The sequence below is a fragment of the Melozone crissalis genome, unplaced genomic scaffold (genome assembly GCF_028551555.1).
Source record: "Melozone crissalis strain CALT ecotype California unplaced genomic scaffold, PUWL_Pcris_2 ptg000005l_1, whole genome shotgun sequence".
Taxonomy (NCBI): domain Eukaryota; kingdom Metazoa; phylum Chordata; class Aves; order Passeriformes; family Passerellidae; genus Melozone; species Melozone crissalis.
In genome coordinates this window covers 57,662,388-57,687,097 of record NW_026535783.1, presented here as the reverse complement: position 1 = coordinate 57,687,097, position 24,710 = coordinate 57,662,388, and the positions used below count along the sequence as shown (strand labels likewise).

General features: G+C 40.6%; 2 protein-coding genes across 4 annotated transcripts in view; both read left to right on the top strand.

Annotated features, from left to right (window-relative positions):
* MAP3K1 (mitogen-activated protein kinase kinase kinase 1) overlaps positions 1-5,603 on the top strand; it is a 58,239-nt gene extending 52,636 nt beyond the window's left edge. For both annotated transcript variants that reach the window (XM_054286899.1, XM_054286907.1), the window contains exons 17-20: positions 455-586; positions 1,591-1,733; positions 2,209-2,340; positions 3,840-5,603. In XM_054286899.1, the coding sequence (XP_054142874.1) occupies positions 455-586; positions 1,591-1,733; positions 2,209-2,340; positions 3,840-3,989 (557 nt within the window). In that variant the 3' untranslated portion in view covers positions 3,990-5,603. The remainder of the gene's footprint in view (positions 1-454; positions 587-1,590; positions 1,734-2,208; positions 2,341-3,839) is intronic.
* A 4,027-nt stretch (positions 5,604-9,630) lies between these two features.
* SETD9 (SET domain containing 9) lies at positions 9,631-16,683 on the top strand. 2 transcript variants are annotated; one of them, XR_008483823.1, is made up of 7 exons: positions 9,631-9,734; positions 10,434-10,798; positions 12,419-12,542; positions 13,082-13,197; positions 14,310-14,415; positions 16,137-16,291; positions 16,597-16,683. XR_008483823.1 is itself a non-coding variant. In XM_054288204.1 (6 exons), exons 1-6 carry the CDS (start codon positions 9,649-9,651, stop codon positions 16,207-16,209), a joined length of 870 nt encoding a protein of 289 aa, XP_054144179.1. In that variant the 5' UTR covers positions 9,631-9,648; the 3' UTR covers positions 16,210-16,678. The 2 variants fall into 2 exon arrangements, 1 of the variants encoding a protein (XP_054144179.1); XM_054288204.1 differs by having other exon boundaries at positions 16,137-16,678.
* Positions 16,684-24,710: the final 8,027 nt, after the last annotated feature.

The following is a 24,710-nucleotide window of genomic DNA, read 5'->3' as shown; positions in this document are numbered from 1 at the left end:
CCAAAATCTTGAGAATCTGTTACCAGTTTTCGAAAACAGAGGAAGATACTGCTTTTCCTTGCTTGTCTGCATAGTTCTATGTATTGGATGAGAACAAACATAAATTGAAATATTTAAAGGGAATACTTGCTGGAGGTTGCCTATTGCCTCAAAAAATAATTAATGTTCTGCTGTTTACATGTTAGTGTGGATAAAGTGTTGTTTTTAAAGAAGTATAAAATCATTAGGAAGCATGAAGACTTTCATCTTTAATATGTACAATTCAATTTAGAAAGTAATTGAAGAATGAACTACATAACTTTTTACCTACAAAATTATTTTAATTTTGGGAGGAAGAGGAAGGAGAAATATAACTTAGAAATACTAATATCAAGTTCCAGTTTTAGGATGCAGTGTTACACTCTACTAATGGAATGTGTTAAGTGTTGATAGAATATATTGTTTTGTCTTTTAGGGGGTTCAGTTGCTCATTTGTTAAGTAAATATGGAGCCTTCAAAGAATCGGTTATTATTAATTACACAGAACAACTTTTACGTGGCCTTTCTTACCTCCATGAGAATCAGATAATCCATAGAGATGTTAAAGGTGAGAATAACTGATAAATTCTTTTAGAAGGAGTATTCAAAAAGCAGCATATGTTTTGGCCTGAGATCTGTTTGTTCTCTCAGATACCATCTCAGGAGTGGTACTTCTACTGGGATTGTCTGATCATTTATAAGAAACTCCATAACTGAAATTAATCAAATTGTTACTGAAATTAATCAAAATGTTTGTGGCAAGCTTGTGGGTATTTGCTACCTGTACTAATAGTTTAGAAAAATTGTCTGTGTTGGTTAAAATAAGATAGGAAGTTCCCATGCATTTTTAAAACTACTGCTACTTAAATTAATGTAAATGTTTATGCTGAAATGATAGTAAAATCTGTGAACAAACCAAGATAAAGAGGCTAGATTTCTAATGTGTGGAGACACTGTGATGAGTTTTCTTACTTCATCCTAGTTGAACATAAATAACAGTTGCACCCTGAGTAAAATGTGAACTTAACTGGGAAATACCAGTCTTACTGAATTTTTCCCTTTAATGTCACTGTAGCTGTCCATGAACTGGAGACATATAAATATAAGTAGAACATACTGAAGGCATATGTGTCTTTACTAATTATTTTTGAAACAGTAAAACTTTATATTGTTTGTAACATCTTTAAAGCAACTCAGGGTTGCTTGATCATGAAAATAACTTCAAATTTCATGAGGAGCTACAGGCAATGAAAGCCTCCAGGACTTTGGGTCACCATTTCCTTCCATTATACCATCTCCAGGCATTGTTCCAGAATCCTGTGTGTTTGCCCTACTTTGAAAATTTGATTGCCTCTCGAAATCTCTTGAACAGCCTCAAGCTGTGTGCAGTATCATTCAGGCATAATGAAAAGTGAGGTTATTAGACCGTATCCTTGATTTTTAGATTTCCTTGATACTGAGGTGGGGAATGTCAAACTGTTTTATAATTTTGAGGTGAAGAGAGCAAAAATGTTCATCTTTTTCCCTGTAATAGAAAGCCAACTAGTAGTTTTTTTATTTTACTGTTGACAGGTGCCAATTTGCTAATTGACAGCACAGGTCATAGATTAAGAATTGCTGATTTTGGAGCTGCAGCCAGGTTGGCATCAAAAGGAACTGGTGCTGGGGAGTTTCAGGGACAGTTGTTGGGAACTATTGCATTTATGGCACCAGAGGTAAGAAACCAATTTTTAAAGTTATTTCAAAAAGTTTGTTTGAAGTCTTTAAGCTAATTCATATAGCCAAGTAACATAAAATTGCTTTGTATGCTTCAAATGTGTTTTAAATGCCTTTGTTCTAAAGATTGGGAATGATCATGGCGATGATGACATTTCTTTCTTGCTGTCATTGTTTCAAGCAGTTTGCTACAAGATATTGTTATCACAAGTGTTGTTACTAATGCCCAAATGACCATTTGCTCAAAAACTAGCCATTGCAAGGTACTTTGCTTGCCACTTGGTCAGGCATTTTATTTACTAGATCTCTAGACCTGTGTAAATCTTGTGGCATTTACATTACTGGTCATTCTCTTAGCCTGAAATGTTAATCAGAATACACTTGTTTGATGATGTGTTGAGGTTTACTTCTAAATGACTTAGAGCTAAGAGACTTTGAATTATATAATCTGATTTTTGGTATCTGTCTGTTCAGGTCCTGAGAGGTCAGCAATATGGGAGGAGCTGTGATGTGTGGAGCGTTGGCTGTGTTGTCATAGAAATGGCTTGTGCTAAACCTCCTTGGAACGCAGAGAAACACTCCAATCATCTTGCTCTGATATTTAAGGTATGGTTTTTTGTTATTACCAATATACTACAAAAAAAGACAAGTAATCTTGTATACAGCGATATGAATTTTAGAAAAGTGTGTAGCAGGGGTTGTTGCAATAGGGTGTTTTTTTTATGTTGGAGCTGTTAGCACAGAAGCAATACTGGTACCAATATAATCATACTTGCTTCTTAAAAAAACCAACAAAGAAACGGATACCAAAAAAGAGATAGTAATACATGATATTCAAAATCATTATAGAATGGTTTGTGTTGGAAAGGACCTTAAAGATAATCTAGTTCTACCTTCCCCACCATGTGCTGGGACGCCTTATACTAGACCAGGTTGCTTAGAAATGTCTGATCTAAGATAAAAAATATAAAAAATATACACTATAAAATATACTATACACTAAAAATATAGTATAACATGCTAAAAAAAAAAAAATTAGGAATAGAGTCAGAAGACTGGGGTGTTAACTTTTTCTTACAATCCTGTAAAATACAAAAGCTCTTTTTTCCATAAACCATTTGTGTAAGTATTCATATTTCACAGTGGGGAAAGTTCTTTTATAAAAGCCTAATGTTCCACAATCAGATTTTGCTGAAAGATATTTTCCAATATGCCATGCTATATATGATTTTTGCCCCTTCCTTTGCTTGCTAGATCATTCATCTTGGCATTCATTTTTTATACTAAAATCAGTTAATTATTTTAATTCTAAAGGTCCAGTTTTAAAGGGCCCTCCCAAACCCAGCTTCCACTAAAGTTTTTATGGGAGACCTTGGCATGTACTTCAGTGTGAGCAGGTGCCAAATGAGCAAAGAATGAATGAAGAAATGAAGAAAATACTGCTGCAAGTAAAGGAAGTGTTTGCAGAAAACAGACATTGCACAGCAGTACTCAGAAATATTCTAAGTAGAATCACTTGTGCTAAGAGATGCAATTGTCTTGGTTCTGCATTGCTGTGAATCTGCTGGTGCCACTCTAGTGTTCCCAGTCATTCTGCTTTAATCCAGATAGATAACATTAAAATTAATTTGATTGGGAGGGGTCTGTGTCTTTCTGAGAAATATTTGCCTTTGGGGTAGTAGCAGAAATACACTAAAGGCAGTGCAAGAAAGCACACCCAGTGTAACTTGTTGTGGCGTAACATTGCTCAGCTTCATCTCTCTCTATGGTGTCTCATGCCAGTTAACAGTGAAGGCAGCTAGTCAACTAAAGAATGTCCATATGTGTGCTGCAGGAGTTTTTCCTGTGGCCTGCTCTGAGATGGTCACTGCAAGATCTTGCTGTGAGGAGAACTTTTGGAGAAAAGTATCAGGAGGGAGTCAAATTAAAAAGCAATAGGCATAAGGACAATAAACTGAAAGTAGTAATGTAATCTTCAAACTGCAGTAGGAAACATGCTGAATAGAGAAAAATTCATCAGCTGAAATATCAGTTTGTAGAATGTTTTTGGGCTAAGAGAGGAGGCATTATCACGGACTTCTAAAAAGTTATTTCCCCTTGTTCAGATTGCTAGTGCAACTACTGCTCCATCAATCCCTACACATCTGTCTCCGGGCTTGAAAGATGTGACTCTTCGGTGTTTAGAACTTCAACCTCAGGACAGACCACCTTCAAGGGAGCTGCTGAAACACCCAGTCTTCCGTACTACATGGTAGCTACTTATTTGTAAGGCTGAAATACTGAAGAAAATGCTACTGAATATACAGTAACTGTCTTGCAGTGCAGTTACGTGCAGCAAATTATATTATTCTGCTGGCCTTAATGATAGATACATCAAGAGCATAAGGCCAGTGGAGGACCCTACCTAAGTATGTGATTGACAAATCAAGATCTTTACTTAAGCTCAGTATGCAACATTTGACAATTCATGCAGAGATTTGTAAACTGTGCCTTTTCAAACATCTGGCTCTATGTTAACATAAAAATGTTTTTCCTTAAATCTGCATGATTATTTAGCAGGTAAGTGATTTTTATTTTATTTAGAGCACTTTTTCAGCACTATTAGAAGCTGAGAGGCTCAAGATCTATTTTAATATTGCAATCACTGTTCAATTTCACATGTAGATGCTCTGCAATTAGTAAGTTTTCAATACTGGTTAAAAGGACATTCTGTCCCTTTTAATTACCTGATGCTCTCTGAGTTACAAATCCAAATATTGACAGAAACTTTAAAATAAGCATTTGCCTTCCTATAAAGTAAGAGCAGGCACTCATGGTTCACTGTGCATTTACTGCTGGCCATGTAATTTCTTTTGAAATCAAAGTTTTTCTTTGTATTTTTAACTTTCATGAAAAGGGGATATTTTAAAATAGTCTTTAGAAAAAAAGATGCAAGCTGTGTCAAGGAATATTTCCTGACACAAGAGTTTTAAAACCAGATTTGCTGGAAATCTGGGATAAAATGCCACTTTCAACAAGGATGTTGAAGGCTCTGATAGTATAGGTTATTTAATAAACAAGATTGTTCTGTATAAAGTAACTTAGTCTGAACCATGCTAGAAGTTGTTGAGCCTTTTTTTTCATATAGCTGTTTCTTCTGGCAAATCGTGTAGAGAAGTTTCATGTCAAGGGCCCCCCAAACCCAGCTTCCATTAAAGTTTTTATGGGAGACCTTGGCATGTGCTTCAGTGTGAGCAGGTGCCAAATGAGCGAATCTCATTCTTTGTGTAAAGAAACTGAGGTTACATTCTCTACTGGTAACAAGTTTTACCTGCTGTTTTCCTTCTGCCGTACATCATCTATTTACTGTAGCCATTAGTGGTAATTTAATTTGAAAATGTTAAAAATATTACCATAAGAAAGGTATTTATTTTAACAAGAAACAAACTTGGACTTGAAGATCCAGATAAAGTAAAATGTGAAGTAAAGCTTCACCTGTAGTGCAAAACTTGTTGGTTTTTAGGAGATGTGGGGTTTTTTTTTAAACAGTTTTTAAAAATTATTTTCAAGGCAGGTTTTTAGATTCTGATGCATGTAATTCTGAAGGAAAATGGCAGCTTTTTCTTTTGCTTTTTTAAAAATGGGGATCTTTTTTAATCTAATAATGATTGTGTTTAATCCATTTTGAAAAAAATTACTGTTCATGTTATAACTCTTCAGAAGCCAGTTGGATTGTTGGACTCAAATAGAATTGGTTATTTTCAAAGACTCAGGACAAGCTAAATAAGCTATAGTACCTTAAAAGTGTATAATACAAATTGGAAGCAAGACATCTTAAAGATACGTTTACATGAATGATAGTGCTCATACTAATAAAAAAAAAAAACAAACCATGTCATTAGTTGTGAATGTGTTTCTTTTGGAAATTTTACATTCCTTTGTTTTTGAAGATTGGCAGACTTTGAAGAGTTAAAAAGATAATACCGAAATGTGAAGTTTGGTAGCTCTGTTTTGTACTTGACTTTTTTTTGACCACTTTAGAATTTCTCATTCTAATAAGATTGTTTCCAAGTCTTTCCTATGTGCAAGCTTTAAAGGATGCACTCTTGCCAATTCATGTACTGGAAGATCAGTTTTCAGATTAATACTGTTTCTGGCAGAAATGTAAACTGTATAAACTGATGAACCTCAGCTAATCAGTATTACTATGTAGATCACCATGCCTACCACATTTCAAACTCAAACTGCCTCTTAGGTGTCCAAATGCATTTGTTTGAGTTTGCATTTCCCTCGGCTTGCTGGTAATTGTGGTGTTTTTTAAATGGAGATGTGATGTAATATTCTTATTTTCTTTGGATCAAAGCTGGACTGAAAATTGTATTGTGTAATTATTTTTGTGTTCTTAATGTTATTTGGTACTTAAGTTGTAAATAACGTCTACTGCTGTTTATTCCAGTTTCTACTACCTCAGGTGTCCTATAGAGTTTCTTCTACCAAAGTTCACTTTCACAATGAAATTATATTTGCTATGTGACTGATTCCTAAGACTTCCAGGGCTTAAGGGCTAACTTCTATTAGCACCTTACTGTGCAAGCAAATTTTACAGAAATCTCTGGGTTAAGAAATTTGGCTTCATTGTATCCTTTGTTATTTTAAATATATCAAGATATTTTAATTAAAAGTTTTTACCCCATTGAACCAATTTTATATAGTATAATTTGTACGTATTTTGGTGGTTTTTGTCTTTATAGTAAATAAAAGTTTTTGAACAAACTTTGTCCTTTGCTTACTGTAAGACAAACACATTCCTTTTACTGATGGAAATAAAATATTTCTGGTACACTTCACTGTTTATACACAATTTCATACACTTGATATATCAGGACTTATTTTCTAATATAGGGCAGCAACAAAGACCAATTTTGTAAAATTCCTGATGAAGAAAGGAACTTCTCTTATGACAGCACTGGTATCTACAAATCTCACTTGATTATGCCTTTAAGCGAGAAATTGTCTAAATTTTGCATTACTGCAAAGATAACAATTACCTGTTCAAGTGAGCTGGTTAGGTCAGTTCTGGAGCCATTGAAGCATGTGTTGGAAGTCAGTCTGTTTTGTGTTTCTGGTGAAATCATTCTGTTGCTTGAGATTTTAATTGCAAACATAAGCCTTTTATCATCCAGGCAATCCATATATTGCAAAGCTAGGGCTTGTTTCAGTTCTTGTCTTTCTCCAGGTATTTTGGAAGTTTAAAAATTAATAATTTTTTTATGGAACTAGATTTCAACTATAGGCTTTCTTATGACTATAAATTTTGTATTTGGAAGGACTGCACTTTTTATTATTTTTATTAGGTAGGATGCTTTCTGCAGATAGATACAAGTGCATCAATTGAGAAAAAACTGGCAGCAGAAATCTTCAAATAAATTCTAATACCTGATTTCTCAAATCAGAAAAATGTACTACCTGAAATGTCAGAAAGGAAAATACATGGCAAGGATTTAGTAGGAGACAAACTTACTATAATGTATCTTTATCTGATTTACTATAGAAGTTCTGAATCCTGCAGTACTGTGTCCTACTTGTGCTGTTGCAGCCTCCTTTTCAGGAACGAGGGATGGCAGAGGTGACTGGTGCCCAGCAGACGGCAGTGAATTTCAGACACCTGTTTAGGGAACCAAGTATGTGCACAAGGCAGGTTCTTTCACAGGCCAAGGGAAAGCTCTGTGCCTGGTGTGACTTCTCCGGTGGGAATAAAATCACGTTTCTGCATGTTGGTCATAGGTTGAAGGTCTGGTGGTGTTTCATCTTTGCAAGTTCTCCCTTGAGGCTAAGGACTGCCTCCAGAACATGTTGGAATGCCACATATGTCCTTTCATCACATGGTAGTGGGCAACTTGGGTGAATGGCTGTTGTGACCTAACAGCCCACCTCCTAAAGCTATTTCCCTTACTAACTTTTCACTCATTGCTTAGTCTTCCTTAGTAATCAGAATCCCGCTGTGACTGCCTTACTTTTAAGAGCCACAACACACATGTGATGTGGTGACCGTGTATCTTGTTTTATGGTTATAGCACACGGCTGCTGAAACCCGAGTTGCAAGTCTCGAAGACCTTTCTTCTGTAATTACCGAGGAAGGCCAGGAGATGGCAGGGAAGCACTTTGCAGCGGCCACTGTGCCTTTTCCTGCATTTTCCTTCAATTTCTTCAGTTCGCACTAGCCCTTCCCTCAGCTCCCGTTCTTGGAAAAGATGAGGCAGGCCAACAATGGAATTGAAGTGATTATGGAATAAATCAAGGCACAATTTTAAACATTTGTAAAGCTCTGAGATGGTAAGTTAATTCTTATAGTTACTTGCTTTGATGGGCCTGTCTCAAATTTCCAAAACCCTTGTCAAAATTTCAGGTCCAGAGGAGGGAGTGTAACCCCTTAGAGTGTTTTGAGGTCTGATTTCTCTGTTTACTCCAAAACCAATTCTCAAACGGTCCATATTTTTAAAACTGCTTTCTGAATAAAGTAAAATACATGCATACATGTTCTTTTTGTCCCAGTTCATTGGCAGTGTTAAACTAAAACTGAAGATAAAGAGCAGCATCCAAAGATAAAATTTTTATGAAACTAAGTATCCAAGCAGCCAAAGGACAACGGTGGCCAAAAATTATAACAGTACTCTTATCTTTACATCAGTGGTGGTTTGTAGAGAATGGTTTGGGGGCCACTGCTAATTTTTGAAGACCAATTGCTGAATTATTGTTTTCCTTCCTACATTTTTTAAAATTACCTTAGAGATAAGTGATGGCAGAATGTGGCACCAAAAGGGTTTATGCCCCTGTTTGTAAATGCTTGTGATTTGTAATATATCCCTTCAATCTGTGTACTTCGATGCTGCTGCTTGCTGTACAGCAGTGGGAAGCTTTAAATCTACAGTAGCTTATGATGCTACAAAGTACAACTCATGTCTCCTTGTGACCACAGCCACATACTAGCTAAAAGTGTGGACAGAAGTGTAACAAGGCTCAGGTCTATAACTGAGCCGCTCATTTTATGTCATGGATCACAACTCTGGAGGACAAGTCTTAGGAGGAGCAGCTGAGGGAGCTCAGGTGGGGGTGGGGATGGGCTCAGCCGGGAGAAAAAGAAGTTCAGAGGTGACCTGCCTGAGAGGAGCTTCGAGCCAGGTGCGGGCCGGCCTCTTCTCCCGGGAAACAGGATGTGAGGGTGTGGCCTTAAGCTGCTTTGAGGGAGGTTCAGGTTGGATATTAGGAGGAATTTCTTGACAGGAAGGATGATAAAACATTGGAAAGGGGGAGGTGGTGGAGTCACGGTCCCTGGAGGTGTTCAAGGGAAAATTGAACAATGATCCTCACAGTGGTATTAGGAGATAGGTTGGACTCGATCTGAGAGCTCTTTCCCAGCCTAATTCGTTCTGTGACTATCTGAGGCACTAACAGCCCTTAAAATCGCTGGAAGCAGGCACTGGATGATTTGGAGAGGTGCTGTGACAGTGTAAGGAGTGGTCTTCAACGGCCGCTTCTAGATTATTTTTAAACCACCTTTTCATCTGATTTTGTCTTTTCGGATTGTTCAGTACAACAGAGAAGGTGCAACGTAACATTGTTCCGAGAGAACCGTGTGTATTTCCGTCTGTAAGTGTGCACCCAGAGCTATGCGTTTTCATTCCCGGTGCCTGCAGGTCTCCCCACCCTGGGTACCGTGCCTCGTTACCCGCGGAGCGAGAGCCGCCCTCATCCCCGGCCCCGGGGCTGCCCCTCACGGCCCGCCCGCCGCTCACCGCCCCGCCGGCCGCCCGCAGCCAATGGCAGCTCACGACACAAACGCGCCGGTGTGTGTCCGGGGCGCGGATTGGCTGTTCCAGTTTGCGCGGGCGCGGCGCGGCAGCGGGGCGGTGCCGGGGCCGTGAGGGAGAGGCCGCCATGCTGCGGGAGCTGCGGCGGCGCTGGCGCTCCTACAAGTACCGCTTCGTGCCCTGGCTCGCCCTCAACCTCCGCCGCCAGCGCAGGTGAGGCGCGGGGAAAGACCCCGAGCGCCAGCCCAGACCCCGCTGCCCCTCGTCGGGATGGTCTGGGGCGCCGCAGGAGCTCACTCAGAAGTGCTTCAGCATTGGTCGCCCCTCGGCTGTCATTAAATTCTTAGGCACCTTAAAATGGTGTTTAAAGTTGTAGGTAGGTAGGTAAGTAGATTAGATAGATAGATAGATAGATTATATGATAAGATAAATAATTCCTTCTTGGTAAGATGTGTATGCCATCGTAAAAGTAGTGTTTGAATTTAAGTTATTATGACATGGTTATAAGTAGCAAAATTAAAATAAGCAACTAAATTAAAACCTTCCTTGCCCATGCAATATTTTTATTGCTTAATTTAAAGTGTAATGAGCTCTTTGTTTTTAAAATAAACATTATAATTATGTTTTATTTTCGGTGCTTTTTCCACTGAGAGCTCAGTAAGGTTTAACTTACTTGTGGTAAATACTCAGAAATGAGGATTTATAGTAGAGCAAGTACTAGTTTTTATTAAACAGTCTTTTTCAGTGTTTTAAGAACAGTAGCTTTAGCTTGAACAAGCATGAACAAAGCTTGGGGTTTTCTAAAAAAACAGTGTATTGAAGTTACTGGGTGCTGCAAAATGGCTCTTCTCTACTTAGGAAAAAAAAAGTAATATATGTTTCTAATTTTAAAATATTTTATTTTCTTTACAGGACCCTTCGATATGTTCCTGAAAGCTCTCAAGACAAAATTATTGCTGATGAAGATGTCTTTGAAACACTACTGAAAACATTTAAAGCTCTGTTCATTAATGACTTAAGTAGACAAGCAGATATTCTGGCCTTACTTCCAGAAGTCAAGTGTCAATATCTAGAATTACTTTCTGTGGAGCAGAAGCGATCAGAAGTTAACTCTTGTAACCATCAGGGTCAGCATGTGTTTAGTCCTGAGGAGGTTTTGTTCAACACGCTTGGGTTCACTGTTAGCAGAGACCGGAGTTCGCTGGTGTCTGCTGGAACTGGAGTCTTTGTTACCAGAGGTTTTGTTCCCAGGGGGACAGTTGTGTCTATGTATCCTGGTAATGGAGTTTTCCTATTTTTGATTAAGTTAGATGGGACTTCTAACCATCTGATCATGGAATGCCAAAGATCTACACTAATTTTTGTTCTGTGGGTTTTCTTTCTATCATTCCTTAACAAAATCCCCAGTTAGGCTGCATGAGAATATTTATAAACTACTTAGAGTTATTTTGGAAATATAAAAAAAAATTTGTTTGTAAAAAAAATTTAGTAGTTAAAGCCTGATTTTCCTGCAGCTGCAAGACTTGTCTCAGATTCTTTAAATGTAAGTGCACAGGAGAAATTTAAAGTAGATGAACAGAACGGTTGAATTCCTTGGGGTTTCCGTTTTGGTTCAGGATTTGAAAAATGACGTTTGAGGTCTCCACACAGGTCAGTAGACAATTGCATGAGCTTCTTCAAAGTACAGAAGTACAGAGTGGAGGATGGAAATAAAACCTTCATTTAGCAGAACTTTATTCTATGAAGTGTGTTTGGAAAAATCAGTACTTCTCTCTTCCTCATTTCTCAGAACTGTATTTGCATACATTCTTTAAAAGGTTTGTAATTCTGTCAGTATGGCGAAGATAGCAGCTCTGCTGAGTTGCTTTGGGTTTGTTAATGTTTCATCTTACAGCAAAATCATCTCCTGTGGTCTCTGGCCTGTGCCAGCAATGCAGGATTGGGAGCAGCCCCAGCATTCCCGGGGCAGTGGAGTGCATATTTTGGAGTGCCTGGCCACTGCCATTGATTACTCGTGGACTGACTGGTAGCTGAGTGACAGCGAGAGAGCCTACCACTTGTGCAGCTCGCTTCAGATTTCAGGCACATACTAGATGTGAGGGTAGGCTCATTCAGAGTCTCGTGTGACAGCTCTTGTAGCAAAACAAGAGGATGGGCTGTTGAAATGCCTTCTCAGGGTATTGACCTGCCGTGCTGGGCATGGGACCTGCGTACAGGCAAGGCAGCCTGCCTGTGGCTTTGCCTGGCTCCTTGTGAGATTGCAGTGCAGGATTTCTGCAGAGGTGCTGAAGATGCAGAGGGTGTGAGGGATGCAGGACAACAATTTCATGAAAATTGGCATGCCAGTCAACCTGCCGGTTGCTTTTCTCTGCTTGGAAGTCATGGCAGGTTAAATCCTCCCCTCAGATTTGGGCAACAGTCTGCTGAAATATTTTGTTGCTGGTTTGTCATTTTTCATCTCCTGGACCAAACAAAATCCCTGTGGTAATGGAGGGAGGTGTTTCAGATTCTTTGCTGAATCTGTGTGTATTTTTCAGATTCCTGGAGCTGTGTTTTCCTGTACAAGTATCACCTGATGTTTTCATCTCTGAAGCACGCTTGTTGGCTGTAGGGCTTAATCAACCTCTCCCAAAGATACTAATTTCAGGCCTTGTATGATTTTTCTGTGAGGCTTCTCTCTTTATAACGTATCAGCTCATTTACTTGAGAGGGGATTTTTTACATCCCAAAAAGTTATGTCTGAAAGTTTGTAGGTTTACAGATGTCAGTGTCACTAAGTGAGAGGGGATTTCTGTCCTACCCACTGTCTCTCCTTTGAGTTTCTGTGTGGAGGGGACTGAAAGCCCATTCTGACAGTTAACTTATTTTCTTCTGAAATAATATCTGTCTTGCAACAGGTACAGTATACAGAAAGCATGAGCCCATCTTTTTCCAGTCCCTTGGCAATCCCTTTATTTTTAGGTGCATTGATGGTGTTCTTATTGATGGGAACGATAAAGGACTGTCAAGATCAGTGTACAGGTAAGCAGAAGAAATAGAGGATTGTCACTTTTCTGATTTAAAACAGGGATACTCCTCATCTTCTCTGTTTCTTACCCTGAGTTGTACGTGATTGTCATCCACCTGTGCCTTGCTCATAATGCAAACAGCACAAGGGTGAGAGATGTTGGGTGTGATCCATTATGTATTTGTGTCTTCATCTGTAACACCAGTGAGATGCATTTTGATGTAGAGATCTTCCTGTACAGAAAACAGTTGTACTACAGCAGGATGTAGTGTAAAAGTATTGAAATGTTTCTGAGCTGTTACTCAAACCTGCTTACTTCATTAAGTCCAAGTCCCTGCTCCTTGTGGGACTACCTAAAACTGAACCGTGTGACTAAGAGCATCACGGAAACATTCTGTGAACTGTTTGGGATCTGTTGGTCTATGCACATGCCTTCCACCCCAGGTGGGTTGGGCAGCTGTAAGTTTATGCAGTGGCCATTCCTACAGAGGAAGTAAGATAACGTGTGAGATGAAGGAGCCTTGATCCACGCTAATGCTGTTGGGCATTTCAGGTCTTGCAGCAGAAGAGATCAACTTGGCCCTTTTCAAATGAGTGATGAGAGCTGGCTCACAGCCACCCTGCAAAACCCACTGGCAGTGGGACAGTACGTCAACAACTGCTCACATGGTAAGTTGTCAGGTAAATTTTCCAAGAATGTGTTTGGCTTTATGGATATAAATTATTTTGAAGTGACAGAGAGAACAGGAAATTGATCTTGGGGGGCAGTAGTACTGTCTAAAGCAAGCACTTATGGAGTAAAACTTTTCTGAGGTTTTTTGTCACAGCTGACTGTTAGAGTCCTTCCATGCAGCAACACTTCAAATACACTTTTTCGTTTCTCACTAATGCCCCAGTTTCCCTCCTGGTATGTAGAATGAAAGGCACACACCCCAAAAGTGAGATGGTGGGAAAGGATATCTGGCAAAATATCACCGGACTAGGACAATTTAGAGTTGCAGATCAAGTTTCCCAGTATTGTTCTAGAAGGCTTTGTGAGAAAACTACCCACGGTGACATGTACAGTAAGATTCTATCACTGCTCACTTTGAACTGTAAGACCTTTTTTAGACTTCCTTACATTTATGCACAAAATCTAGGAAATTGCTGTAATCGCACTTGTTGGACCTGAAGAAGGGAACTACTTATTCTGTGTCACTGTTGGTCTTAAGTAACTCACAGGAACAGTTGTACTGTACAAAGAGTTGAATTGATACCATACTCAGCTTCTAAGTGGTTTTCATTACCTGCATTACACTAAAGATTTTCTGCCTCCAAGTAGCATTCAGAAAGGCTGCTGGAGGAGCAAAGCTTGCTGGTGATTGGCACAGAGATACAGGGATGTCCCATGAAACTGTTTCTTCCAGGTCATGTGTATGTGATTTTTCTCCCTGCCTATGTTTCTGACATGTTTGCCACAAGGCAAAAATATTTTCCAATTTTTTTTTTATTGTAAAAGCAAACACTCTGTATTTGGAACTATTAGTAGCACTGTAAGCTACCCCTGGAACTAAACAAGATGTGCCTCTTCATTGACTTGTTGATAACTGGGCAAAGCTCCTGTAGTTGATTGCATACCGCTTGTGTATTTCAAAATAGGCCTTCAGAGGACCGCAGTACCTCCCAACAGAGGAATGGTTTTCAGGCTTGGTGAAGTATCTGGTTCTTCTGTAGCAGCAGCACATTTGATGTTTTTACATGTCTCTAAGCCCTATCTAATAACTTTTTTTTTTAATTCCTAGAAAAAGCAGCAAACGTGTGCTATCAAGAGTTTGACGTGCCAGGACATTTTCCAGTAGAACTGAAACAGTATCTTCCAAACATCGTCTACAGCCATGACATAGAGAGGTTGGCAGCAAATGAAAGAGCTCATAGATTTGTATAATACAAAGCATACTGCATGTGTAAAGAAGAGACAGACATGGTTGAAAAGCAAACCGTATGAAGATGAGTTACACAAGAGTGTGCAACCATACGGGGGAGTTACCTTTCTGAATAGACTATTTTTAGTTACAAGATTCCTCATTCTTTTTTTCACATTTTCACACATGAAATCAGCATATCTTTGAAGACACAGTTTTACAAGCAGTGTTGCACTATAGTGCAATTCTTCTGAATTCCATAAAGCAGTAATTGTACTTTGTATTACAGTACTGAAGCTTTTCTGTACATATCTCAAATCTGTTTCAGCCTTGACCAAAGCCCTTCTGGGATAATTCAGGTTTAGGCTTCTTACTCTCTGTTCTCTATGTCTTCTGCTTATGTGACAAATAGGCAGATGAATTTGCAAGAAGAAACCTAAAATTTTATAGAGACAAGTAAAATACTATGCAATATAAGGACATATAGTTACAGTACAATTAGGAAAATTACAGCATCCTGTTCATGGCTTGAAAGTCCAACTTTTTTCAGAAATTAGAATACTTGGAAATATTTCTGAGATAAATCTCCTAATTCAAGGATGTATAAGAATTTTAGAGCATATGATCTGAACTTTTAGTGTAATTCTGGAGTTATTTAAGTACTCTGAAATTTCATTGGAGAAAGTTGTGCATATTGGAAAAATTGCTTTTCTGATAAAACGTAGAGTTTGTTGAGTGAAGGTCAAAGATGCACTTGGAATCTGCAGATAATTAAATAAGTGCTAATAAAATAAGCAGTAGAACTAAATTCTCAGGAAGCCTGGATACTGTACTTGAAGTGTGAAAGCACATAAACTGTAGGACTGCTGCAGGAAGGGGGAATTTTGCTCTTGCTTGGAATCTGTCCAAGAAAATACCGTCTTCTGGTCATCATTTCTCCCAGTGTGCTGCTACCAGACAAAAATCCCATCTGCTTCTAGGTGCTCTTTTCAATACTCATGTATACCATACTGACAACATAGATTATCTGGTTTCTAGATCTTTTTATGTCTTATGAAACAGTTCTCAGTACTTATTTACCTTGTTGTTTCGTATGTTTCAAAATGGCCTCACACTAAATTTCAAATAGTGGAGACTTCAGTTCATTATGTTTTCCACTTCCTGGTTCATCAGTACACAAAGCATGTGCTCTCCTTCCCAGAACGCATACTTCAGTTTTAGGGCATGATCATTCATTAAAAGGAAGTTTAGAGGGGTGGGTTTCTATCCCTCTACATTTCTCTGTGCAAAACTGCCTGCCAGCTCCTGATTTTAGCTGACTGAGGGAGCTGGGGGTATTTATCCTGGAGAAAAGGAGACCCAAAGGTGACCTTAGCACCCTCTACAAGCTCCTGAAAAGTGGCTGTAGTCAGGTGGGGGTTGGTCTTTTTCACCAGGCAACAACTGACAGAACCAGAGAACAGAGTCTTAAGCTATGACAAGGGAAATACAGGTTGGATGTTAGGAAAAGGTTTTTTATGGAAAGAGTGATAAAGTACTGGAATGGTCTGCCCAGGGTGATGGTGGAGTCACCATCCCTGGATGTGTTTAAAAAAAAGACTGGATGTGCCATGGTTCAGTTGAGGTGTTAGGGCATGGGTTGGCCTCAATGGTCTTAAAGGTCTTTTCCACCCTAGTGATTGTGTGGTCGTTGACCCATCTCTGCAGATGGCAGCAGGTCTCTGGTGCAGCTAGGAGCCGTCTTCCTGGGTGGTGGTGGGCCCTAGGAGAGACGCTTTAGCCAGCTGGCACCTGTGGACAGGTGTGTCCACAGGAATGGCTTCTGCTGCATGAACTTTGCTGTAGCTTCTGTTCCTGTTTGTGTAAGTGCGTCTCTTGCAGACTTGACTAATTCTTTTCATCTCTGAATGATTGTGTGGAGCAATTGAGTGGAAACACTTTTTGCATACCCACATAGGCTGCTGGTTTTTAAATTATATTTGTTTTGCTTATATTGCTGTCTGTATTCCAGTGTCATTTTCCCATGTTCCCTGCCCTGCATTATGCATATTACTCAAAACTAATCTGGATGAGGCCACTTGTTTACCTTCTTGAAATGGGGAATTGAAAACAATTTAAAGGAAGATATAACTGTTCATTTTCACGTGTTTTGCTTCTTCTTTTACAGCCACTTGAGATGTGTAGTTCTTGTCACCCTCAGAGACATCAAGCAAGGAGAAGAACTTTTTTCAAATTACTACACTGTTGTCAGCTGAATTAATAGATTCAAAATGGGAGAAATCTGTGTCAATAAAATATGTATGGTGCCTGTACTTCAAGGTTCATCATCATTTTTGTGTAAGGGAGAACTGTCGTTTTATCATCCAGAGAGCAAAAACTGTAGAAATTCAGCAAAACTGAGTTTCTCTGAAAATAGTCCACATTTGATGCACAGGTGAAGATTTAGCTATTTACATCATTAGGTTCTCAGATGTCTGCTGTTGTTGATATTTCTGTAGTTGTACTTGGTGTTCAGCTGTCCATAACGTAGTTCATAAAATTAAAACCTAAGTTCTGGACGTGTAATTTAATCTACCAGATTGCACAGTTGTCTGTAACTGGGACTGTTGTAGTATTTTTCCATTTAATTTCCTGTGCTTTAAAAGTATGCAGTTTGTAAGAATCACTATCCTCTTGAATTGTATAATATATAATGCTAATCCTCATAGTTCACAGTAGTTACTAGGTCTATTTTTGGTTTTCTTGCAGCTGACCCCTTTGGTATCAGCTTGCTTTTAAAAAGCGCAGCAGTACAGGCAGTTGTTGTCCTGATCTTGTATGAAGCCCATTTTGGAACCATGCTGATGGGCCCTCAGCTGTACCTGCACAGTGCGCTGTCATCTTGAGGCCATCTTGAGCCACTGGCTTCAGCTGTGCCAGTCCTGTGTGCCTTTAAGCCTTTCCCAGTCCTGATTCCAGTGATTCATGGCAAGCTTCCTGGCATGTAACAACTTCCATTGCTTCTATTCTGCAAGAGAACTTCATTAATCAATTGCTGGTATAAACAAGGCCAGTGCTTCCCACGTTGAGTTTTGCTGCTGTCTGCAAACTGCTTTCAGAAGGATGAAACCAGTATTTAACTGCAGAAGTCCAAGCAAGCCTCCCAATGAATTTGTGGTTGGCATAAGCTCATGAGAGTGGAGGAGCTGGGGAATAATGCTGTGCTGTTACAAACTGGGGAGTGGCTGGGGCAGCCAGAGTGCCCTGCTTAGCTGCTGAGGCATCATCTCCTTTTCAGAATGTAAAGCTTTGTGGCGTTTGCATTACATGGTCTGCTTGCCTGCCGCATTCATTTGGAAGTCCTTCACTGCCAGAGGAGTCTGGCTATTTCAGCAGTTAACCAGCTGAAGTTAACCTGCAGAGCTCTGAGACAATGGCATCAGGCTCAGCATGGGTTGTGCAAGTTTCATGAAGATGCTCAGGGTGACTTCTGGTGACATTCTTTGTGTCATCACTGTTTGGTAAGGTATCAGAGCAGTGATCACCACTGCTGAAGAGGGGATTCATCCTCCTTGACTCTGAGGATCCCTTCTCTCCTGAGCTGACTGTTCTTCTCAGCTCTCTCAGAGGTTATTGGGACCTCTTGATCTGTGGAGGAAGCTGGATGTCAGGGGCACTTGCATCCAGGGGTGTGGTTCCCCAGGGAGCTCCCATGGCACTCTGGAAGGAGGAGAGCAGGAAAGGGGTGTCTATATTGCTGCGTATTTGTCCCTTTTCTCTTGCTATTACACCTGCTGTTCTTTCCTGGCCACTATTCTTCAGACCCTCCTATGAGCTGATCTGACTTGCTAAGCACAGTAACACCACCACCACCACCCCATGCTTTCTCTGCTGTTTTGTTCTCTTCTATAGCAGTGAGCTGAAGCAACTCATAGAAAACAGCTTATAGAAGGGCCAGAGTGAGCCAGAGAGTAGGAAGCCCATTGGTGATGCCAGAGTTGACTGATTTGACTCCCTGGGTCTTACAAAGCTGTGCTTTCAGACAATTCTATTTTGCCCATAAAGGTGTTTCTGTACTTGCTCACTACCTGCCAGACTGCTTTTCTCCCCACTGCCGGTTGCTCCTCCCCCTGCCGGTTCTGGAGCTCGCCTGGCAACACAGGGAACCATGTCAGGAACTGCGGCAAGTGGGGGTGGTGATGTTCTGCCACCTTGAGAACTGTACATGTCAGGCCTGTTGGCAGAGTAGGCAGGTGCATGCCAGTCGCAGCAAAGGAGCAGGTGGGGATAAGAAGTCATGCTGCAGGGCAGGAGTGTGCCCATGGCTCAGCACGGTGAAGGGAGCAGGAAAGCACATTTCTGCTGGGGCATCCTGGCCTCCTCCCCTGTCAGAGGGACAAGACTGACTTACAGAGACGGAAGAGAAATACAAGAACTAGCAGAGTTCTTTATCAAACTGATAGCCAGGGTTTATGCTTGTAGTGTTTGTTGCCTTGCAGCTTGCAGACAAAACAAGTCAGTGGGTGAAGCAACAGCAGTGACTGGTTGGGTAGATTTGGAGGTGAGGGTTAGGTCATGCTGTTCATAGGATCCCCCAGTTCAGCAGCACTTGAGCAGCAGCTCCAAGCCCTGTCTAGACCCGGAAGCCCTCGGCAGCCAATCAGCCACTTTGCCAGGAACAATGCAGCAGATTTAATCAGCTCCAAGGAGCTTCAGCAACCCAGAATGCAGTGAACAGGAACACAGCAGCATGACCAGGAAGGGATCCTTTGACCATCTGGAAGGAGTCAATAGAGACCGATAAACAGACTCATTATCTGGTGGGGAAGAGCCACGAAAAGATCCTTTCAGCCTTGGTCCTCTTAGTGTAAGCTAATATTAGCATAAGCTCTGGTGTTGTGGTGTTGCTGCACCACAGAGCTCATTCCCCTGCAAGCTGCTGGAGTCACTGACCCAGCCATGTCAGAGGCCTTCAGCCAGACACAGACCTGCTGATGACAAATGTATCTCCAGAAATGTCTGATGCCTCTTGGGCTGGGCCAACAAACAGTTCTTCTGCAGTAGGTGTGCTGTGGTTGAAGAGATGTGTAACTGGGTGAAGGAGCAGAGGAAGAAGTAAACAAGTTAAGTAGTATTTGAGTGAATGCGTAAGTGATTGACCAGTTGTTTACAGAGAAGCTACAGTCTCAAGACTCTCAGGAGTCTCAAACCTCCATGGTAGTGGAGAAGCTGATGGACTCAGAATTCTGCAAGGCAATTAGCCAAGCGTCTGCTGAAGACGAAGGCTGAAAGCAGATCACTGCATGTACCAGGAGGAAGGCTTCTCCTCCTGAAAACAATTAGGACTAGCACCTGTTACAACAGAGGCCCTGGAACTAGAAGTGCAGACAACAGATGAGATAGGTGAAGATCCTTCTGGAATAGTGAGGCCTTGTAAAACAACCTGTACCACACGTACTCCCCATCACAACATGTCTTTTAAGAGAAAAAGGGGTGGTTGTAATAGGAGATTCCCTTCTAAGGACAGAGGGCCAATATGCAATTGGACCCAATGCACCGGGAAGTCTGCTGGCTCCCAGGGGCTCAGATAAAGGATGTTACTGGAAAGCTCTTCAGTCTAGGAGGGGTATTTGATTACTATCTGCTATTGGTTGTTCAAACTGGCAGAGACAAAAAAACCAAAGAGAAGTCTGAGGGCCATCAAAAGAGCCTTCAGGTCCCTGGACAACTGGGAGTCTGAGGGATCAAGAGTACAGGTAGTGTTTTCCTTGATTCTTACAGTAACAAAGAATAATATTGATAGGATGATGAACCAAGGGAGTCTCAGTGCCCTGAGCTGGAGGACCATGACTGTGAGAATGATAAGCTCCCAGTTGACCCTGAGCTTGTGTGGGACCTGCTGCTCTAGCTGGATCCCTACAAATTTATGGGGTCTGACAGGACTCATCCTATCAGGATGGATAGGATTCATTCATCAGAGAATCCTAAAAGAGCTGAGTGATGTTGTTACAAAACTTCTCTCGATTTTTGAGCAGTCTTGGGAATCTGAGAGGTTCCATCTGTCTGGAAGCTGGCAAATGTCCTGATTTTCAAGATGGGAAAGAAGGAGGACCCTGGAAAACACAGGCCTGTCAATCTCATTTCAGTGCCCAGTAAAATCATAGATTATTCTGGGAAGTATTGAAAAACAGCTGGAGGACAATTCAGACACTGGTCACAGCCAGCACAGCTTCATGAAAGTCCTGCTTGTTGAACCCAATTTCCATTTATGATGAGGTAGCACATGTAGGAAAGCCAATTGGTGTGATCTTTTTGGATTTCACTAAAGCTTCCATTGCTCTCTCTCACTGTGTCCTTCTGGACAAAATGTCCAGGTCACAGCTGGACACACACACCATGGGATGTGTGAGAGCTGGCTCATGGGCTGGGCACAAAGGGTTACAGTGCATGGGGTGGTATCAGACTGGGGACCTGTCACTGGGGGGGTTCCACAGGGCTCTGTCATCAGGCCTGTGCTCTTTGACATCTTCATACATGATCTGGACAAAGGATGAAAAGGAATAGTAAGTTTGCTGATTACCCTAAACGTAGAGGAGCTGCTGACTCCCTTGAGGGCAGAGAGACCATAAAAAATTAGATGGGCAATCACAAACCATATGAAGTTTAACAAAGGAAAGTGCCAAGTTCTGCACCTGGCATGGGGCAGCCCTGGATGTACAGACAGCCTGGGGAAGGAGAGGCTGGACAGCAGTGCCATGGAAAGGGCCCTGGGGCTCTGGTCCATGGCAAGCTGAACATGAGCCAGCAGTGCCCTGGCAGCCAGGAGGGCCAAGCGTGTCCTGGGGGCATCAGGGACAGCATCAGCAGCCAGGCAAGGGAGGGGATTGTCCTGCTCTGCTCTGCCCTGGGGCAGCCTCACCTCCAGTGCTGGGGGCACTCCTGGGTGCCACAGTATCAGACATTAAACTACTGGAGAACATCCAGAGGAGGGCCATGAGGAGGTTGAAGGTTCTGGAGGGGAAGCCTGATGGGGAACAGCTGAGGTCACTTGGTCTGTGCTGCCTGGAGGAGACTGTACTGTCGTCTTCAGCATTCCCAGGAGAGGAAGCAAAGGAGCAGGCACTGATCTCTTCATTCTCATGGCCAGTGGCAGGACCCAAGGAAATGGCCTGGAGTTCTGCCCGGGGAGGTTTAGGTAGGATATCAGGAAAGGGTTCTTCTCCCAGAAGGTGTCTGGGGGCTGGAACAGGCTCCCAGGGAAGTGGTCACAGCACCAAGCCTGCCAGAGTTCCAGAAGTGCTCAGACAATGCTCTCAGACACATGGTGTGCAGTGGGTATTGTGTGCAGGGGAATAAGAGGTTGGACAGCAAGCTGCACTTGGATGATCCTAATGGGTCCGTTCCAACTTAGCATATTCTATGATCCTATGACTTGGCTGTTTGTTGCCTAAGCACTCTAAGGACTTAATCTTACCTTTTGCTGACAGAAACTTAGGTTCCACACTAAATGGAAGTGTAAGTTACGTAACTGAGTTGAGGGGAGTTTAGATTAAATATACACACATGCAAAAATACAACCACTTTTAAGACTCCAATACTGCAAGGCTAACAATTAGTTGCATCAAAACAAGAACTAGATGGGGTCAGTCCTAATCATTTATTGTAACATTGATCGTTATGCTAAACAACTAAAAAAGGGAGGTGCAGCTTGTAACTGAAATGCTTTGGATAGGTATTTTGTTTTGCAGATTGTACTGGCCATCATTAGAAAGACAACCTTGTATGTCTCCATCAGGGGAAGCAAAGCTTATTACTTGGCAAATTACAATTTCTGCTGTTTAGAATTATACCAGCTTGTACTCCTGTCTAAGTAAAAAAATAATAATTTCTTCACTTGAAGATTTACTGTGTCAGCCACTGTAAAAACAAGCATGCTGGGTCTAGCAGAGAACTCCACTAACTCCATCTGGCATTTGACAGAATTGGTACATAAGATTTTACAGCTTTTCAGGATCTAAGATCAGTGCTTGTTGTCTTGAGGGACTGGAAAATCAAGGCAAAAAGCACTTCAAACTGTTTAAGTTCAATATTAAGGCCTAAGCCAAGTAAAATTTTTGTACACACAGCTGTAATCTAGCTTGACATGGATTTATGAATTTGGGTGAATTTTCTTTCCCCAGAAAACAGGTATGTGTTCCCTACAGCTTAGATACAGTCAGAGCTCTGGGTGACACTGCTGCAATGTGTTACCTTGAAGCTACAATTAAGTCCCATCTGAGATTTGCTATACTTTAGCCATAATGTTTTAAATGTCTGAGGGAAACCATTACTCATTAGCTACCTGCACCACCATGTGCTGCATTTTTCACTCCTCGGTGTACCTCTACAAAGATGGCAGCATGTGCAGAGTTCTTAAAAGTGCATTCAGAGTTACTGCTAAAATATCTCTGGAAATGAAGTAGCAAACACTAGTGTAGATGCATGAAGAGCTTTACAAATAAAGAAAGGTTTCCAGACATTTATTTCTGGAACTGTACACCAGGTATTAAAGTACAACAAATACAAAATAATGCTCAAAAAAATCAGTGTTTATGTACAAATATTAAAACCAATGCAACAACAGCGACTTCCTCTTGAACATCTGATACTAAAACATGTTCCGATTGTCACTTGATTTGTTGTTATGCACAGGGTAGTTACTTTGAACTGAGAATAACTGGAATCTCTGTTTTATCAGGAAGACTTTAACCATTCCTACTTTATTGTACAATTGATAGCATCTTCCTCCTTCTTTCAATGCAAAATAGGAATAATAAAAATAGTAACCTTGTCATTATCTTACAAATTACTGTATTTCATTTCCCTGTCTGTAGACGATGTGCTTGTAATGCTGGGCAAATAGCGTCCCTGTTGGTCAGTTTATCCATTAGTTTACATTCAAAGTTGAAATACTCATTAGAAACTTTGGTTAAATTAAGTAGTATCACTGTGTTCTACTTGAACTGAAGTTTTCCTATATTTCTGCCTCTCAGTTTCAATTGCACAATTCACTGACCTAATTGTACACAATTTCGTATTCTTCAAACAGTATTGTACATCCTTCAAGTAAATTCAGCAGTTTGACCATTACAAGAGGAAGACTAAACACTTAAGAACCTAGCATGGGAAGATGACGTGTGACCAACTGTGGTATTGCTATAATCACAGCACCAGTTACACTTCTACATGGATCTGCTACCCTCTTTAGATGCCCTGTACATAAAAAGGATACATTTACCAACACTGCAATTGCCCATTATGGATTTTTTGGTTTGTTTGTATGAAGAACACACGTGGCAAAGGACAAAGAATTCATCACAGTTTGTTACAAGAATTGTGCTTCACTGTGTAATAGCCAAGGCATTGTAATTTCTTCACATGGTTGCAATTCAGTTATCTCCATGCTGACTTTCAAAACACAATTCTTTTAATAAACAGTAACAAGTTCTCCATTTAAATGTTTAAACTGAGAGAAAAAAAGTAAGTCCAGCTTTTAAAAGTAAAGTTCAATAAATAGCTATTTTACATGGATAAAGTCATAGTGGTACAAATTCATGGATGTCACATCAAGCATGCACAAAAATGTTACTATACACAGAAGTAGTCAGAAAATATTGGAAGAGTATCTAAAAAGATATGAAGAATTTACATATTTACGAAATCTTGCAAATTATTGCCTCATTTTAACAAGGAATTAAAAGTAAACGATACCAGCTAGCTAGCCAACAGGCTAAATAAGATCAGCATTTATATTAGACTACCCGGAAATCATTTTTCTCTCATATCATTTTCTGAATTTTGGTCAAAGTCTTTATTAAATAGCTAAAGTGTCCATTCAACTTGCTGACAACCCAAACCTTAGACAAGTCTCTGCCTACTTTAAGAGCCCAGCAATGCATAGATAAACTGAGTATATTACTGCATCAACTAATGAAAATGGGCATGTTCATTTAAGTGCAACTGGTATAAGCATTCAGTCATCCTTGTATGATTTTTATACAGACCAGCCACTCACTGTAAACCCACAGATAAACTTGAATGTGTAACAATGGAAGATTATGGCCAGAATTGTACAAAATTACTTAAAATGGGCTGATTCATAAACGAAGGAAACAAGGTACAAAGTTCAGCACAAAACACAGCAGTAAGAAGCTGAGAACTTGGCTAAAGATGTCAAGAGTACAACACAGGGCCAAGGCTACCCGTTATTTACTGTGTACTTACTAAAGTTACATATTTCAGATGTTTAAGTTAAGAACTGAT

Bases quoted from the DNA above. Each gene is read 5' to 3' on its own strand.
- SETD9 (XM_054288204.1), top strand. From the start codon at position 9,649: ATGCTGCGGGAGCTGCGGCGGCGCTGGCGCTCCTACAAGTACCGCTTC. The intron at 10,799-12,418 runs GTAATGGAGTTT...GTCTTGCAACAG, and splicing joins AGTTGTGTCTATGTATCCTG to GTACAGTATACAGAAAGCAT. The intron at 14,416-16,136 runs GTTGGCAGCAAA...CCATCTCTGCAG, and splicing joins TACAGCCATGACATAGAGAG to ATGGCAGCAGGTCTCTGGTG.